General features: G+C 49.3%; 8 protein-coding genes across 8 annotated transcripts; 5 read left to right on the plus strand and 3 right to left on the minus strand.

The window, feature by feature from the left end:
- Positions 1 to 231: 231 nt before the first annotated feature.
- On the plus strand, positions 232 to 843 carry ASPGLDRAFT_52609 (uncharacterized protein). Its single transcript, XM_022547798.1, has 2 exons — positions 232 to 668; positions 723 to 843. Exons 1-2 carry the CDS (start codon positions 321 to 323, stop codon positions 741 to 743), a joined length of 369 nt encoding a protein of 122 aa, XP_022396256.1. The 5' UTR covers positions 232 to 320; the 3' UTR covers positions 744 to 843.
- A 3,433-nt stretch (positions 844 to 4,276) lies between these two features.
- Positions 4,277 to 6,785, plus strand: ASPGLDRAFT_1043757 (putative serine/threonine protein kinase (Nrc-2)). Its single transcript, XM_022539469.1, has 4 exons — positions 4,277 to 5,424; positions 5,487 to 5,786; positions 5,841 to 6,222; positions 6,283 to 6,785. The coding sequence occupies exons 1-4, from the start codon at positions 4,524 to 4,526 to the stop codon at positions 6,629 to 6,631; spliced, it is 1,932 nt and encodes a 643-aa protein (XP_022396257.1). The 5' UTR covers positions 4,277 to 4,523; the 3' UTR covers positions 6,632 to 6,785.
- A 593-nt stretch (positions 6,786 to 7,378) lies between these two features.
- ASPGLDRAFT_110981 (DASH complex subunit DAD3 family protein) lies at positions 7,379 to 7,747 on the plus strand (the record flags this gene model as incomplete). Its single annotated transcript, XM_022539580.1, has 2 exons — positions 7,379 to 7,471; positions 7,550 to 7,747. Coding segments are annotated over 2 exons (291 nt in total), but the record flags the coding sequence as incomplete, so codon positions are not given.
- A 436-nt stretch (positions 7,748 to 8,183) lies between these two features.
- ASPGLDRAFT_29814 (mitochondrial 37S ribosomal protein uS5m) lies at positions 8,184 to 9,608 on the minus strand (the record flags this gene model as incomplete). Its single annotated transcript, XM_022543887.1, has 2 exons — positions 8,184 to 8,407; positions 8,459 to 9,608. The coding sequence occupies 2 exons, from the start codon at positions 9,606 to 9,608 to the stop codon at positions 8,184 to 8,186; spliced, it is 1,374 nt and encodes a 457-aa protein (XP_022396259.1).
- A 215-nt stretch (positions 9,609 to 9,823) lies between these two features.
- On the plus strand, positions 9,824 to 11,637 carry ASPGLDRAFT_52613 (tRNA (uracil(54)-C(5))-methyltransferase). Its single transcript, XM_022547799.1, has one exon. The coding sequence runs from the start codon at positions 9,840 to 9,842 to the stop codon at positions 11,592 to 11,594; it is 1,755 nt and encodes a 584-aa protein (XP_022396260.1). The 5' UTR covers positions 9,824 to 9,839; the 3' UTR covers positions 11,595 to 11,637.
- A 594-nt stretch (positions 11,638 to 12,231) lies between these two features.
- ASPGLDRAFT_70092 (uncharacterized protein) lies at positions 12,232 to 13,251 on the minus strand (the record flags this gene model as incomplete). Its single annotated transcript, XM_022549440.1, has 3 exons — positions 12,232 to 12,513; positions 12,543 to 13,173; positions 13,232 to 13,251. 3 exons carry the CDS (start codon positions 13,249 to 13,251, stop codon positions 12,232 to 12,234), a joined length of 933 nt encoding a protein of 310 aa, XP_022396261.1.
- A 1,166-nt stretch (positions 13,252 to 14,417) lies between these two features.
- ASPGLDRAFT_180863 (uncharacterized protein) lies at positions 14,418 to 15,802 on the minus strand. Its single transcript, XM_022542979.1, has 2 exons — positions 15,151 to 15,802; positions 14,418 to 15,099 (listed from the first exon to the last, which is right to left on the minus strand). Exons 1-2 carry the CDS (start codon positions 15,569 to 15,571, stop codon positions 14,657 to 14,659), a joined length of 864 nt encoding a protein of 287 aa, XP_022396262.1. The 5' UTR covers positions 15,572 to 15,802; the 3' UTR covers positions 14,418 to 14,656.
- Positions 15,803 to 16,287: 485 nt separating this feature from the next.
- On the plus strand, positions 16,288 to 16,647 carry ASPGLDRAFT_136683 (uncharacterized protein; the record flags this gene model as incomplete). Its single annotated transcript, XM_022541468.1, has 1 exon — positions 16,288 to 16,647. A coding segment is annotated over one exon (360 nt), but the record flags the coding sequence as incomplete, so codon positions are not given.
- Between the last annotated feature and the right edge of the window lie 114 nt (positions 16,648 to 16,761).

Consider the following 16,761-nt stretch of genomic DNA (forward strand, 5'->3'; position numbering starts at 1 on the left):
CAGTCGAACATCTTCGAACGCAGCGAGATTGGCACACATTTTTCTTTTTCTGCGGGACTCGGGGGGATTGTGGCCGTAGATGATCTGAAGTTTCATGAGCCGTATTGGATTGAGGTTTGTATAGTTGATGCTCTGTTATTATAGAGGAAAGTACAATGCTGATATAGCTCAGATGATGGAAGGCCCTGGTGAAATAGTAAGGAAGTTCCCACATCTCCGGCGTTTTCTTGTCTTGCTGTTGCTGTCAATTGCGGGGAGGTCAATTAGGTTGGCATCTTAATCTTATTAGTCTTACTCTGAATCACACGCAACCACTAAGCATGAACGAACAAAACCCTCCACGGTCTGACATACCCGCCAACAGCACGACCCGCAGAGACCTTCCTATCCGCGAGTCCAACATTCCCGCAATACCCCCAATGCCACCAGCCCCTCCTTATCCATCCTCCGGCATATCCCCCCCAAAACTTCAGACTCTTCAAAATAGAAAAAGGAATTCCCCATCCTGGGCTATAGAGCCGGATCCCATCAACGCTAACAAACGAATCGCGGACTTGCGGTACTATATGACTGTGGAGGTATTTCAGAAGCAAGTGAATGAGATCATCCAGGACGGGGCTATTGTCCCCATTGAGTCTCTACACTTCGATAAGCCTTATTGGATAGGGGTGAGTATAGTTCATACGCGGCTTTTGGTAAGGGAGTGTTTTGACGCGTATCAGGGATTTGGCTTGATGTGTTAGGAAAATTCTTATGTTGTCAATATGTGCGATCATTGTTAGAACTGCTATATTGGTTCTTGTCTCTTGTTCGTTTTAAAATTAATTGGTCTGATACCTCGCCAGTCGAATCTACTCTACGTGCTTGTTGGCACGTGGTATATATATATATATATATATACGTCTATTAATTGAATTTATCTCTAATCCACCCCAGGTTGATACATCAACCTAGTAGACCGGAACAGCCGGAGACTCGATTAGTGATTAACAAACTCGAGTAGCAGTAAAAGCAACTGGTATTTCGCGAATGACAACGCATGCATACAAGATGGGAATGCAGTTCCCCTCGGCGAGTTGAAATTGGCAGAGCCTTTCTGGATAGATTCAGCGGCGTTGTCCAAGATTTTGATTGAATGAGACAGGTATTCCCTCGGCTACTATCGTCTGTTTTCACTTGTACTTTACTAACCTACTCTAGAGCTATGCGGCTGTTCGCATTCTGGATGGGAACATCCTGCTCAACGACACTGGATCAGATGTTTCATGCTTGATTAAGAAACCTTTACGCTTTATTGCAACAGCGGATGGGCATAAATCCTTTTGCGGGGGCTGCAACTTGCTGATGCATACCCGCGGGACTCTTCCCAGATTATGGAATATTGGGCCAAGTTCCTTAGAGACTGGTTTCGACAAGAGACTATCATAAGGCTAAATTCTGAGGATACGTTTGTACTTTACTACAGCCCCAAGGCACTCCTTTCAAATACATGCGGCTCGGAATGCAGCCGGGCTTCGTAACGGGTTTATGTTGAGGATGAATGCCTTTCACGATTTGGTCGATCATATTCACCTCTCGCTCGTCCTTCTATTTTCCGGGTCCATACGCACATGGTGCCGAAGACCGGCCGTGGGCCCCCTTCCCCTGAGAGGCGAATCGTATTGGCTCGAAGGGACGCTTTGAAATCCAGTACGCATAGTGCTGATACTTTCCTCGTTTTTCCAATAAGGAGCAACACAAGGTAAGCATCCCATTTCCGCTATCATTTTGGTTTTTGCATTTTACTTATCAAACAGAGATATTTGAATACATATGGATATCATAGGTCAATTGAATCTAGTTATTTATCAGCATGATGAACAGAAGAACGATACGTGCTCCGATTAATCTGGTACATGAATGACACTTGCTTAGATTAATCTACGTCTGGCCCGCCTTTTTGGCTTGAGGTTAGTCTTCTACTCTATGTTAGGAAAGAGAGTATTCTGACCGATTATAGGGATTTGGACAGTGTCGGGACTAGTCTCTTTGCGTTTGCTCTAGCTACGTTGTGTCAATTTCGAGTGATCCTCGGACCTCAATAATATGTCTATTGGTATTCATCGTAGGGAGGTGAGTCTTGTGGGTGTTTTTATTAGTTGGGATTTAACTATTATTCCTTCCTAGTGAATGAATATATACTTGTAGGCAAGTGACAAGCGTAGCTTAAATGAAAGAACCTGATGGCCCTCGGGGATTCTTTTCTGCTCTCTACATGACTTCCAAAGTGGCCCACGATAGTGGCCGGCTTCTGAATCTGTCGTTCCCACGAACACGTTATGGTTGTTATACTGTTCTATATATACGGACTTCAACCGTATCGCAATCATATTTATCGATTCTCTGGTTCCCACGCCCACTTTGACTGATACAGACGAAGAATTGATTCACAACGCAAACATACACACCAGGACTATGCTGGATCAGAAATGTCTTGCTCTAGTGAATAGGCGCAAGCATTGCCCCACTCGCGAGCGAAGCTGCTCCCATATGACAGCCTAGAAGTTTTCAATCCTACACGGAAACTTGACGCCTCTCCTGATATGTTCAGCATTGACGAAAGGGTCGCGGACCTGCAGACTTAATTCCTGTATCCGTCTCTCGATAACCAGCAAGGAAATCTGAAAAGGGGCGATCGAACCATGGCACGAAATATAATTCATGAAAGAGGCCCCCCATTATATACGGTCAGAACGGACAACAAGAAAGAAAGAAATATCTATCTAAATCACGGGTCACATGGTTGCTCGCTTAAGGTGCAAACAAAGGAAATGTACAAAGCGTTCAAATGATCGATGGCGTTGGCGTTGGCGCCGTGACAGATTTGAGGATTGGGCCCAATCGTCCCTTCTATGTGCTTCTCTCAAACCATCATGCCAACTAATTGACGACAAGAGTGGAATCCCATCTCCTACCACTGAGACATTGTCTCCCGAAGCACGCTGATTGCGGCCAGGCTCATCGGTGACTTAAACCAGAACCCGTGGCATGGTTAGCAACGTAGTATCTTTCAGAGTCATGCATTCTTCATATGCTTCCTGAAAGCAAAGAAACCCAAGCTTATTGCAGCCTCGGTAGATTGATGTCGATGAGAAGGTCACGTAATTACTAGAATGCGTTTTCCTTCTCTTTATCCTTTTCTCTCTCCCCCCATTCAGCCTCCTCTGACAAGACCGCTAACAATATGACTGGCACAAACACACCCAGCGAGAACGACCCATATATGACCATGCTCAACAGATCCGCGAGTAAATTTGATGCTAATTTACGAATCACGATGTTGCGGTCCTGGATCGGTCAAATGGAGCCCGGAAAGCAAGTGGATGAGATGAAAGCAACCATTCGCCTTTACGAAAAGGGAGTGTTGCAGAAATATCTGTCCTCCTTGGACCCCATAATAATACAAGGCAGGGTGATGGTTCCTATGGAGTCTATTAACTATGCCGAGCCATATTGGATTGAGGTTAGTCTTCGCCGTTTTGAGTAAGTACCATTCTCACCTAGAACAGGAGCCCGCAGCCGTGGAGAAACTATAATAGGGAAGCCGTTGTATTTTGAATTGTTGCTCTGTTTATTTGCCAGTGAAATCTACCTTGATATTCTACCTTGAGCTTTCTGTCCTTAGCTTCATGGTAGGTTCATCTAGTAAATCATAAAGTGGCAAGGGCAAGGAGTACCTGAGCCCCCGTAGGCACACCCATGGCTCCGCGCAAGACAGACTCTGGGGTGGAGGGGCGATGGCGACGCCTCTGTAGATTGATCAATCATATATCATATTATCTGTCAATCCTTCTTGTCTTTTCTGGTAGTATTCTTGCAGCATTTTGGATCTCTCCAAAGCCGCTGACTAAGCCCTCCGCGCCTCCACCCGGGCTCCAACTTCGCCTTTCCGATTGTTCTGGCTTCCTAATTTCTTTGTTCGTTGGTGTCTTCTTCTACTTTTTTATATGACTCTATACATCTCTGTGCTCAACTCTCCATTGCAATAATAATCGCTATTTATTCATGAGCACACTCTCTGTGCGCTTGCTCGGCCTCTCTCCCTCCTCAGTCGGCCGTCCCCGCGCTTTTCTCGCGGCCTCCACAGCGACTGATCGATATTGATTGTTGGATCGATCCATTAGCGATAATAACACTCTTGACTGATATCTCTACCTTTTCTCCCTCTCTCTTTCTCTCTCCCCCCCTTTCTCATCCTCATCCTCTGTTTCTCCCCCGCCGGTTCCCTGCATCTGTTCGTTCATTCCTCGGTCCCTCCCCCTTGATTAACCGGCCCTTGAACTTGTTCTTAGCCGGTTTCCTTTCTTACATATTGTCTCTCATCTATCCTCTTTGCTCTGCCTTTCTTTCTTTCCTTTTTCCACTCGAATTTTCCACTTATTTTCGCGATATCGCGGCCTCAATAATCTTACTCCAAAACCACACTTCCATCCCTGTTGGTTCGATCCGGAATTCGAGAACGTCCCTACTTCCGTTTCCCGAACATGACGCAGCTTTTCGCTTCCGGTGCTTCGTCCACCGTGTCCAACGAGAAGCGCGGGAACTTTCCAAGCTTGTCTCTACCCAAGAGCAAACATTCCAACGACCCCAGCCATTTCCCTAACAAGATCAAGAACTTTTTCCGCATCAACACTTCCGGTGGCAATTCGTCGCCATCCGGTCAGAGCACGAACAACGATCGGGATCGCGATCACCTCTCCCCCGCCGTCAAGCCCGAATCCAAATCTACTTTCAGACAGTCGCGCTTCCTACCCACCATTGGTCGCAATCGGTCGACCACTGTCGCTAGTGAGGGCAACCCTCTCGACGAAGGCGTTTCTCCTACGGCTACTGCAAACCCCTACTTCGTCCACCAAGGGCAGCCGTCCCTGCAACATCGCAACGAGGGATCCGTCCCTTCGTCACCTCCGGATACCCCCGAATTGCAAGTAGATGGTGTGTCTGCTGAAGAGCAAGCAACGACAACAAACAAGGTGGAATTGGCCCGGAAACTTCGTCGCGTGGCCTCGGCCCCTAATGCACAAGGCCTGTTCGTCAGCGGCCAGGCCGACAACCGTCCGCAGACGGCCGAGCACGAAAAGGAACCAGTGCCCGATCTATCCGATATCGCTGTGGATTCGCAGGTTAGCTTGACAGATGTTTCCGAGGTCCAAGACTCGAATCTCTCTGTGCCTGACCTTGGGCCGGATGGCAAGGTCCCAAGTCCCGGTCAGATTCGCAATTCGGTTGCCTTCCGTCGCACATACAGCTCAAACTCGATCAAGATCCGCAACGTGGAAGTCGGCCCTAGCAGCTTTGACAAGGTCAAGCTGATTGGTAAGGGTGACGTGGGCAAGGTCTATCTTGTTCGTGAGAAGAGGACCACTCGTCTTTATGCGATGAAGGGTGAATAGTCCCACAACTTTGACTTCAGGTTTCGCAAGATTCGGTTTGCTGACAGCTACTAGTTTTGAGCAAGAAGGAAATGATTAAGCGTAACAAGATCAAGCGTGCGCTGGCCGAACAAGAAATCCTTGCGACTAGCAACCATCCGTTCATTGTTACACTTTACCATTCGTTCCAGTCGGAGGACTACCTCTACCTTTGTATGGAATATTGCAGCGGTGGTGAATTCTTCAGGGCCCTACAAACACGTCCTGGGAAGTCCATCTCCGAAGATGCAGCACGATTTTATGCGGCAGAGGTGACTGCCGCTTTAGAGTACCTTCATCTTATGGGTTTCATCTACCGTGATTTGAAACCAGAGAGTATGTTCTGCATCTCTTCCACGAGCGATATTCAAGCTGACTTTGACGTGCTAGACATCCTTCTCCACCAATCTGGTCACATCATGCTTTCGGACTTTGACTTGTCGAAACAATCCGGCCCTGGTGGCGCACCTACAATGATCCCCGGTCGAAATGGTAACTCGATAACCTCGTTACCCACCATTGACACCAAGTCTTGCATTGCGGATTTCCGAACGAATTCGTTTGTCGGTACGGAAGAGTACATTGCCCCTGAGGTTATCAAGGGATGTGGCCACACCAGCGCTGTCGACTGGTGGACCCTGGGCATTTTGATATTCGAGATGCTGTACGGGACAACGCCGTTCAAGGGAAAAAATCGCAATGCTACTTTCGCCAACATTTTGCGGGATGAAGTTCAATTCCCGGAGCATACGGGGGCACAGCAGATCTCCAAGTAAGTTACATCGCTTTTCTCTGCGAAGCGAAGCACAAAGACTGACGAATGTACCTCTAGCCTCTGCAAGTCCATAATCCGTAAATTGCTGATCAAAGACGAGACAAAACGTCTTGGAGCTCGAGCCGGAGCTTCGGATGTCAAGACCCATCCGTTCTTCCGCCAGACACAATGGGCTCTTATTCGCCATATGAAGCCGCCCATGGTCCCCAACCAAGGTCGTGGTGCTGACACCGTCAACTTCCGCAACGTAAAGGAAAGCGCCAGTGTGGAAATCGGTGGCCCCAGTGCTCCGTCGAAGATGAAGGGTGTCCCGATGGATTCGGGACTGGCCACGCCGAACGGGGAAGTTTCTGACCCGTTTGAAGAGTTCAACAGCGTGACTCTTCATCACGATGGGGATCCATGAGCCCGCTTCATAACCAGTTTGACGATCAAGTTTCGATGCCACCTCCAAAACGTTTTATGGTTCGTCAACTGACCACCGCCTCGTCTTGCCTTGGTGCTTTTACGACTACGATGCATGAAAAATCTGTAATCGGTATATTTTCTACTACATATTATTGTTGCCGGAGTTTGGTGTGTTTTTAGAGCGTTCTCTTCTTTCTTTCAATCACCCAGGGCATGTCCCATGCTGTCCATGCTGTTGCTGTGCCATAATCGGGATTCTCGGGAATATTTTCTTGTCATTTGGAAGCTAGGCGATACCTCTGCCTATGCTTTGTTTCGATCTCTTGCAAGGAAGGCGTTGTGTTTGTGATCTGGCTTGTCTTGTAGTTTTCTCACCAAGCGGGTGGGCTATTTGTTTTCATTTTTGGTCCCAGAACATGGGGGAGGGATGGGATATGAACAGTCCGTATAATTTTGATTTTGCTATATCTGTTTGTGCAGTTTAGATGATGCTATTGTTGAATAGAATTGTATGAATTCTATATTATTTGTTGTATAGAGTAGTTGTAGTTGAATGCGCAAGTGTCTGGTCGCGATATCAACGGTCCGCGATCTCCAATTCCGCAGCAACAAAACTCACCACCACCATACACCCAGATTATCTACAACTATCCAATCCACCCTTCCTACTTCTCTCAAATAAAATACCATGGACGACTCCGAAATTCCAAGCACACCTCCCACCGCCACAACCGAAAGCCCCTCCAACCCCCTCCTCCGCGCCTCCAACCCCCTCGTCACCGATCTCGAACAAGAAGTCCTCGACGAATACTCCCGTCTCTTAGGGAACGTCAACAAAGTACGCCCTTCCCCATCCCCCTTTCCCCTCTACCCCCCTTTTCTTAAAGAAACACAACCTAATAACCACCGGGCGCAGTTATCGGATAAATTATCAGACCTCGCCGGCTCCCCCTCCTCATTGACACTCGACGGCCTGCGCCTCCTCGAGCGCAAAACAGCGACAGTGTGCACGTTGCTCAAAGCGAGTGTTTATAGTATTGTCCTTCAGCAGCAGATTTTCAATGAGAGTGAGGAGCAGCAACAGCAACAAGCTCAGCAGGAGGAACAACAGCAGGAGATGGAAGGAGGGGGATTTGGGGGTATGGGAGGCGGGGAGGAGAGTCAGTATGGGTATGGATTTCAGTATGGGGGACAGGGGCAGTATGAGTATGGGGAGGAGAGTTTTGGGGGGTGATTTGGTTGGGACTTGATGATATGGGGTTATGGTATGGTATTGTTATGATATTGCATGGTTTGGTTGGGTTGGTACATATATGGGATGGTTGGCGTATGGTCGAATTTTTACTATGGTTATGGAGTACGATTGTATATCAAAATTGCATACAAATACATGTCAAGAAAAGCGGATTATTTTATATACACCGAACAGAACAGAAACAGCACAACATTGTCCATACTCGTACAGCCTTATCTTCTATGCGTGACAATGAAATAACAAAATAGACAGGAGATATCATCGTATCCTTTTTCTTTTTCTTTTATGGAATTCTTCAATTCGTAATCCTCCCCGAGTAATACACTTTGCGCACATCGACGAGCTTCTTGCCTCGTGCGCGGGCAATGTCTTCGGGGTTGCGCTGGCTCATGAGGGCTTCGTAGGCGGCTTTGACAGTGTTCATGGGGTTTCGCGAGCGTTCGACGCGGGCGGCGAGGTCGTGGATACCGGCGGCGCGGCACATTTCGAAGATTAGGTGTTGGCAGCGGAGGCCGAATCCTATATTTGTTAGTTTGACGATTTAGGAAATTGGAACGAAAGAGGACATACCAGGTGCACGGTTCATCAACTTGAGCTCAACAGCTCCAACCTTACCCGCGACATCACCGAAGATGGTACGGTTCTCGTACCGCATGATAGGCTGCATGTTTCTGATCGCACGGTACTTGGACTGTAGCGCGGCATCCGGGGCTTCTTCGGACTTGGCCTCTCCAATACCCAACAGACCATTTCCGTTACCGGCAATAGACAAGCAGTATTGTCTCCGGACCTTACCCAGACGAGTCTGGTTGACAACCGAGTGGGCGACAAGGGTCTTGGTCCTCAACGACCTGATCTCCATCGCATCAAACCCAGTATCCTGCAAGAGCCTCTTGAGCGCATCCGTCATCTCCTCAGATTCCTTGCCCTTCTCCTCCGTCTCCTTCATCTCCTGCTGCTGCTTCTGCCCACTCAGATTCTCGCCCGGGCCGAACAGATCCGGAACCATCGCGCTGTGCGGATTCAACTCAGCCTCCTCCTTGCCCTTGGTCACCCGCAGCGTCTCGACGAATCGCACCCAGTCGCTCACAGACCCATTCTCCGGCATCTCAGTGAAGAAACGACCAAAGTCAGCCGCAAAGTCCTCCTCCGTCTTCAATTGCGGGTTGTACTCCGAGTTGGATTCGGGGGCCCGCACGTGCTTGTCGACACCGGGCTCGACGACCGAAAAGTCGTCCACGTAGAGGAGTTTCATGGGATCCCGACGGACGCCAAACTGGTCTGCCATGTCGCTGGGGTCGATGGATGCCTCGCCAGCCTCAATGGCAGCGATCTGCTCGGGTGTGTACACCTTCGCCAGATGTGCCTTTTGCTCTGCTGTGTAGGGTTGGAAGTTCTCCGGTTTCAAATTCCGTACGATCTCCTCCAGTGTTTTCTTTTCCTCCTCCGGCTGAGCATTGGGGTCAGTTGTCACCGCGCCGGCTTCACTGGCAGCCTTCTGTTTGGGGGCTTGCTGTTGCGGTGTGTCCGGCTTCTGATCCCGTCGGATCTCTTCGGGGGTTTTTATGTCTTCCGGTTTAGCATTGGGGAGGTCCGGTTTGCGGTCGTTAAGGTGTGTCGGCGTGGGGTGGAATTGGCGACGAGGCACACGAGGGCCTACTGCGGAGGCGCCGCGAGAAAAGCTGCAAAACAGACATCTGGCCGGGCGAGCGAGACTCATGATGACCGGAAGGGGGTCTCTGGCCAGCAGAGGCCGAGAGTAGAATTGTATAGGTAGGACTTAAAGTGGTAATAATAGAGAGAGGTGCAGTTGGCGGGAGTTGAAGATCGAGCGGAAGGGAGAAATTCTCACTTCCGCCCCGTCGGCCAATCCCCGCTCGTCTTTTTCGCTTTACATTTTGTCCGCGATTTTTCCCCAGGCAAAACATCACAATAATACAGACAGAGCTACATGTTTGGCTTGCGATCGCTTCGCTTACAGAATATATCTCTGATTTCGCGACACTCCGTCCGTTTCGCCTCTTCGAAAAACCGTTTCTCTTTCCCTAATCGTCCAATTCGCGATGCGCCAGTGCCTCCCGCTATAATGCAGCAGAACAACACTCCCAGACCGGCCAACGGCGATGCCAAGCGTCGCAGAAAGGTCAAGGACGAGGGTAGCGGCAAGCCAAATGGATTCGACGATGTTATGCAGATTGACATCGACCGATTGATCCGCCAGAACCAGCGGGAAGCCAACGGCGAAACCCAGCCCGAGCAAGTTGTGCTTCCAGAACGGTTTAGCGAGATCGAAGTGGATATCTCCGAGTTGTCGTCGACGGGTGATGGCTTGGGCTTGTCGCATGATGGGAGACATGTCTATGTGGTTCCGTTTACTGTGCCGGGAGACAAGGCCCTGGTGAAGGTTGTGCGGCATCATCCACCTTTGAACTATAGCATGACGGATTTCATCAAGGTGCTGAGCCCTGGGCCGCAGCGCAACGATGCAGGGATTGGATGCAAATACTTTGGTCAGTGTTCAGGGTGTCAGTTGCAGATGCTGTCTTACGAGGACCAATTGGCCCATAAGAAGCGCATCGTGGAGAAGGCGTACGCCAATTTCTCGGGGTTGATTCCGGAGATGATTCCGGCTGTTGACGAGACATTCGGGTCGCCTTTGCAGTATGAGTATCGTACAAAGTTGACGCCGCATTTTTTGGCTCCCGGTGGTGGAAGAAGGAGGAGGGCTCCCCGTGATCAAGCAGAGCCAGTGGAGGTTCCACCTATTGGATATACGTTCAAGAACCGAAAAATGGACATGGATATCGAGGATTGTCCGCTGGGCACCGACATTGTTCGACGGGGCCTTAAGACGGAACGCAAGCGCGTGGCGGACAATATCCAGAAATACACCAAGGGTGCTACACTCTTGATGCGCGAATCCACGATTCGAATCCCCAAAGACCGTGCTGATAACGTCCCGGCGGAGGAGCACATCGAGCCCCAGCCCGACGCAAAGGGCCGCACTGCTGAGTCCGGGGACGTCATCCGTGTCGCGAAAGAGAACTACATCCAAGAGAAGCGCTGCATTACAGACCACAACGCCACCTCTATTGAGTACATTGACGACTACATCTTCACCAACAAGGCCGGCGCCTTCTTCCAGAACAACAATTCCATCCTCTCCGGCTTCACCGAATACATCCGCGAACACGCCCTCCCTCCCGGCAACGACCAAGATCCTAAACCCATCAAATACCTCCTCGACGCGTATTCCGGCTCTGGTCTCTTCACCATCACCCTCTCTCCGCTGTTCAAGTCCAGTCTCGGTGTCGACGTTGACCCCCACTCCATCGCCTCTGCCCGCGATAACGCCCGCGACAACAACCTCCCCAACACCGGCTTCGCCGCCAACGACGCAGCCACCCTCTTCAAGGACGTACCCTACCCACCAGACCAAACTCTCCTCGTCATCGACCCCCCGCGGAAGGGTTGCAGCGAGGATTTCCTCAAACAGCTTCTACAGTTCGGACCCCGTCGTGTCGTTTACGTGAGCTGTAACGTGCACACGCAGGCGCGTGATGTTGCGGTCATGGTTAACGGAGATGCGAACTTGAATATCCGGTATGATATTGAGAGTATCCGGGGATTCGATTTCTTCCCGCAGACGGGGCATGTTGAGGGTGTTGCTATTTTGAATAGGGCTCAAATTAACAAGGATGTTTGATGTTTGAAGAAAAGCTTGATTTTTTTTTTTTTTTTTTTTTTTTTTTAATGGCGTTATGGCTTTGAAAAAGGGCACGGGATTCGGGATAGATATGTATAGTGAAACATGCTTTTGAATGATAATTTCTTCGCAACACCTCTCAATTTCTTCCGTGGCCGTTCGATTGCGTCTCGTAAACCGTTGTCCTGTTTTGCATCCTATGCATCGTATGCACCCACGTTTTGTTTCCTTTGTCAAGGGCCAAAGCTTCGTGCCCTACCGTTAATATATGCAAACAGCGTCTTTCCCACATATTGTCCATCTTTTCCCTTGTCAATTCCTTCCTGTGATTCATCCATGCTAACTATCAATCCTCAACAGGCTCTGCCGCCGCTGCTTTTCAATCCGTTGCTTTCGGTGCGTTTACTCTTGCCGGTAGTATCTTCGCTGCTTTGACGAGTATGGCGATGACGGGCGTGTACCCTGTGTTTGCTCTGGTTGTTGCTGCGGTTGTTGGAGAGGTCGTTGCGAAGGTGTTTGGACAGGGACATGGACAGACACAGTGAACCGGAGGAAGTATTCTGTTGAATTTTACTTCTAAGGAGAACTAGGCTTCAGGGACAGTTCAAACCGGAAATGTTTATCTAACAGCTCGTTCTCAGTCACCCATCATGTAATACTCGTCCAACTTTTCATAGAGAGCAGACCGATTATAAGCAAAACCTCCTTGCAAATACTTATGCATGACAAAAGCTACCGCGCCCTCTTCATCTTCATGCGCCTTGCATTCCCTCCAGTCATTGTCGGTTTTATATTCCCTACGGAAGCGACACAATGCAAAATCAATCATGAAAACCTTGAAGTTTCCATCCAGTTCCCTGCGCACGATAAGGTTCCTCGTTTTGACGTCCTTATTTAGATCCCCCGGTTGTAAAGGAGGCTGGTGATTTGGATGGTATCTTCACACACATACTGCCAAGTTTCTCTCGGGGCATGCTGAGCAAGATCGGCCAAGTGGAAACCGTCAATATCCTGCAGTAGAATTCCGGGCATGTCAATGTGTTTGGCCAGTGTTGCTCTCTGCATTGGACTTGAGTCGGGAATGACGATGCCTGCCAGGAAATGGGGGATGTCTTGTCCTTGGTGATCTTTGAGGGCTTGGTACACGTCTACTTCGGTGTGATAAAGACGCTGCATGAGATTATGGAGATCGGCTTCATTGCGGGGCGCTGTCCATTCCTTTTGTTCTTCCTCCCCTTCTTCCTCCTTGTCTTCCTCTTCCTCATCATCATCGTCACCATCTTCTCCGCTGTTATCCGACTCACCGCCATCCAGGATGAACTGATGATATTGCTTCCCAATATCCAAAGTCCAAGGATCAGCCTTCTCATTTTCTCTAGTCTGTGATGCAAAGCGCTGGTCGAAGACCTTCAACACCATATTCCCGCTCAACCCCAAGGCTGGAGAGTTCAACTGAACGACCATCACGCGTGCAAGAGTGAATGACTCAAAGACTTGGGTAATTCTAGCTTCCACTATTTCGTCATTGTAGGGGACTCCTAGTTGCAATGTGCTCTTATTGCCAACCACATAGGGGCATCTGGAATGGATCAGTATATTGGTGAATGTATTATATGCGGAAGAGGGGGAGCACTGACTTTGGACATTCGTGCTTCATTTCTTTCGAATAGTAAGCGAGGTGTATTACATATAAAACTGGATTCAGTAGCAGGGCTCTTAACTGTCAAGAAAAAAAAAAAAAAAAAAAAAAAAAAAAGCGTATCCTATGCGGAATTGTTGTGGTGGCTTTTGGACGTGAAGTCACTATCACGGACGTACGGTAAATAGCGGAGCCATTCTATGGATATTCTACCTATTTTCCTATCTACCTTGATTCAACCCGATATTGATTGAATGACCGCAATACGCGTGATATAGTATATGGCTGGCCTAGGTGACTAGGAGTTAACTATTTCTCGTCACACGGGCTGTAAGTCTTGGGCATTCTGATATGCAACAAGGATTAGCCGCGAATAACGATTCTCAAACACTGATTATAGAGTGCCGCAATATCTTAGCATTTGACTTCCAGGACCGGCTCAAGGATGACTGGATAAGAAGCCGACAACGTCGGCTGTTATTGGGAGAAAAGCTGAATGTAACCCCATTGTGATAGCAAGTCGTGCAGTGGGGCAAGCTACTGGAGTGAAGCAACGTTCACCTCTAAGAATCACGGGGAAGTCTTGATGCAAGACACTTAGAAGGTCCCAATACGGGAGACGTTTTCGGACGGGAATCCAAGCATACAGCAATCAGGATACAGAGCGTTGGAAATAACCCGCAGTCACGGAGGAAAAATGAAGCGTAACCTAAAGAAGATAAGGGCTTCAAGGCTAGGAGGGAAGAGTTACGTTGAGAGACTACGTGATGGGGGTCTTTGGCACGAAAGTCGGTTGCTTTTGGGAGAAGAGTTGGCGGCCGACACACGGGGACAGAAATCAAAAAGCGGGTGTCTGCATTACAACAATGTCGGGTGCTCTTGAGGCCGTGGAAACTGGAAGCCGATGCATGGCGACCACAATGCCATGAGCAGGTGAGCCAAAGCACCTCATCATGGCAACGCCGTTCTCAACTTCGAGATGTTGGAAAAGCCCATCGACAACGAGATTGTCAGCGCCCTTAAGGGCTATTTGTGAAAGGCGCGTAGAAAACATATGTTGCGAAGAGACCATGAGTTTGGTAATGAGGGAGTCTCACTGTTGTATGCTTCCTGTCCTTGTTGATATCGGCTTCTGATTGTTATACTTTAATCTACATGGCAATTATAGAGAAAATTCGATAGCTCATGGAATAACATAGCATCAGCTTGATAAGCAAGGGTATAAACATTTCGTCTATCCACACAATCAGGGCACGGAAATGGTGGATCTACATCTTACGATATTGTCAACAACTGCAGTACAAAATTGCCCGAGGAAAGTTCCTTGCATACGATAAGTCAATATATTCAGAAACAAATTAGACAAGGGACCCCTGCAGATCCCCTCCACAGGATTCACCGGCCCGCACTCCGTACATAGCGCTCAAATCCAGTAAGCCCGGTTCTCCTGCGCAAAGACATCAAAGCTCTTTGGCGGCCGACCCGTCACCTTCTCCACCTCCTCATTCAAATGAGTCTCGAATCCAGTCGCGGCGGCCATTTCAAGGTTGGTCAGGAATCGCGCATAATACTCCGACACCCCGACGCTCACGAGGCCTTGGTACCGATCCTCCCCGGAGAGACTGACGTGCTGGATTTCCCGGCCGAGTGTCGCGCTAAGCTTCTGCGCGATCTCGTCGTAGGTTAGAAGCTCGGGGCCCAGGATCCGGTGGTCGCAGTTGTGGGATTCGGCATCTGTCAGGGCCCGGTAGGCCACGGCTGCAATGTCCGTGGCGCTGACGAAGGGGATCTTGCCCTCGCCGCAGGCTGTGAAGATCTTACTCAGGTCTTTGATCAGACCTGAGGGGGCTTCTTCGGAGAGGTTTTCTGTCATGCAGTTAGTTTTGTGTACATCATAGTAGGAGTAAATGTGCATACCCATAAACCAACTGGGCCGAAGAACGGCATAGTCAACCCCCGTGTCCAAGAAGTGCTGCCAAACCATCCCCATCCCCGGCTTTCCGGGCTGAGAAGAGGTTCCAGCCACCAGGACAAACCGACCAACACCCTGTTCATGATGCAAGTAGTCGATAAACTCATTCATGGGCTTCCATGGCTCCGCCACCAGCGGCTCCATCAGATAGATTGCCTTGACCTTCTCCCCAGCCGCAAAGCGGTACTCAAAGGCCTCCTTCCACGATGCCTTGTCCGTCCAGTCGAACCGAACAGCCGGCATACCGGCAGGTGCGGCTGACTGCCCTCGGCGAGATGCCAAGAGGAACTGATGACCATTGTTCTGAAGGAAACGTGCAAGACGAACAGCAGTCTTGCCGGTACCACCAATGAGAAGGATGGCCATGTTGCTGTTTTGTTGGAAGTGAGCGGATAACACCGAACACAAGAAAGCAAGCCTTAAGTTACAGGATCAGCCTAGACTGGATGCGACAAGTTATATACGAGGGCGAAGCGCCTCCATTATATATCAAAGGCTCGCAACCCTGGTCCGGAGATAACAGGGCGTTAAAGTCCGGATATTATCGGGCGGCGACTAAAGTCGGTTTCTTTATTCGTTTCTGTTCGCGGCCCAAAGACTGGAGAGATATTATGCTGTATCATAGACATGTAAAGGACATGTTCTGGGCATGCGGTGTGACTATCTCGGGAGACCGAGAGGGGTGCTGCATCGTGGCGCGTGCCTGCAGAAGCGAGAAGATTAGATTTTCGCGGACAAACACAATAAATTCCGATGTTCTAGATACGAGTTTATGAGACAGAATTCGAGTTCTGTAACATTTGGTGACTATTTATCGTATTATGGTACTTTTACATCACACACGTTGTAAACATCAGTAGACTATGTAGGATGTAGATGACCTAACGCATCAAGAAGACTTTCTCACCCCCATATACCAGTACATCTTGCCAAACGGAGGCAGCACCATATCCTCGCCACTCATAAACTCCCATCCACTCACGTCCAGATCCGGTTGACCACAAATTAGCCAAGTGAGTTCCTCGTCCGTCCGTCCACGGATGCACAACACATATCCATCCACAGCAAAGAACAGTTGACTCGATCATGATCCAGTCCTCACGCAAACGCTTAGCGAAATCGCTTGGTTCTGCTTCTCGATGCCGTTCCCGCCGTTCATCGTGCAGGACCTTGCGGTTTCTTGGGCCATTCTATCAGACAAGCGTCCGAAACCGCTGTTTCCGCACTGGCTGGCGTATGCGACTACGGGTCTTACGCTGACGTTTTATCCGGCACTGGGTGTGCATTGTGTGCATTATGGTGCGATGGCGTGGGATGGTGCGCTTGAGTTTTGGCTGGGGGCGGCTGGGTTTGGGATTCAAGTTGGGTTGCTGGTTTCTTTTTTGATAAAGGCTGTGGGGAGGCCGGATGAAGAGGATGTGGTTGAGTTAGTGGATCTGTGAGACGATATGTGCATGTATTTTGCCTGTCTCTGGACTTTCCCTTTTGGGGGCGCTACTATTCAGAGGTGAACAGATACGGGAAGAGTCTACTGAATAGCTGTACTGATATCAACA

The sequence above is a fragment of the Aspergillus glaucus genome (assembly GCF_001890805.1).
Source record: "Aspergillus glaucus CBS 516.65 unplaced genomic scaffold ASPGLscaffold_30, whole genome shotgun sequence".
Lineage (NCBI taxonomy): Eukaryota > Fungi > Ascomycota > Eurotiomycetes > Eurotiales > Aspergillaceae > Aspergillus > Aspergillus glaucus.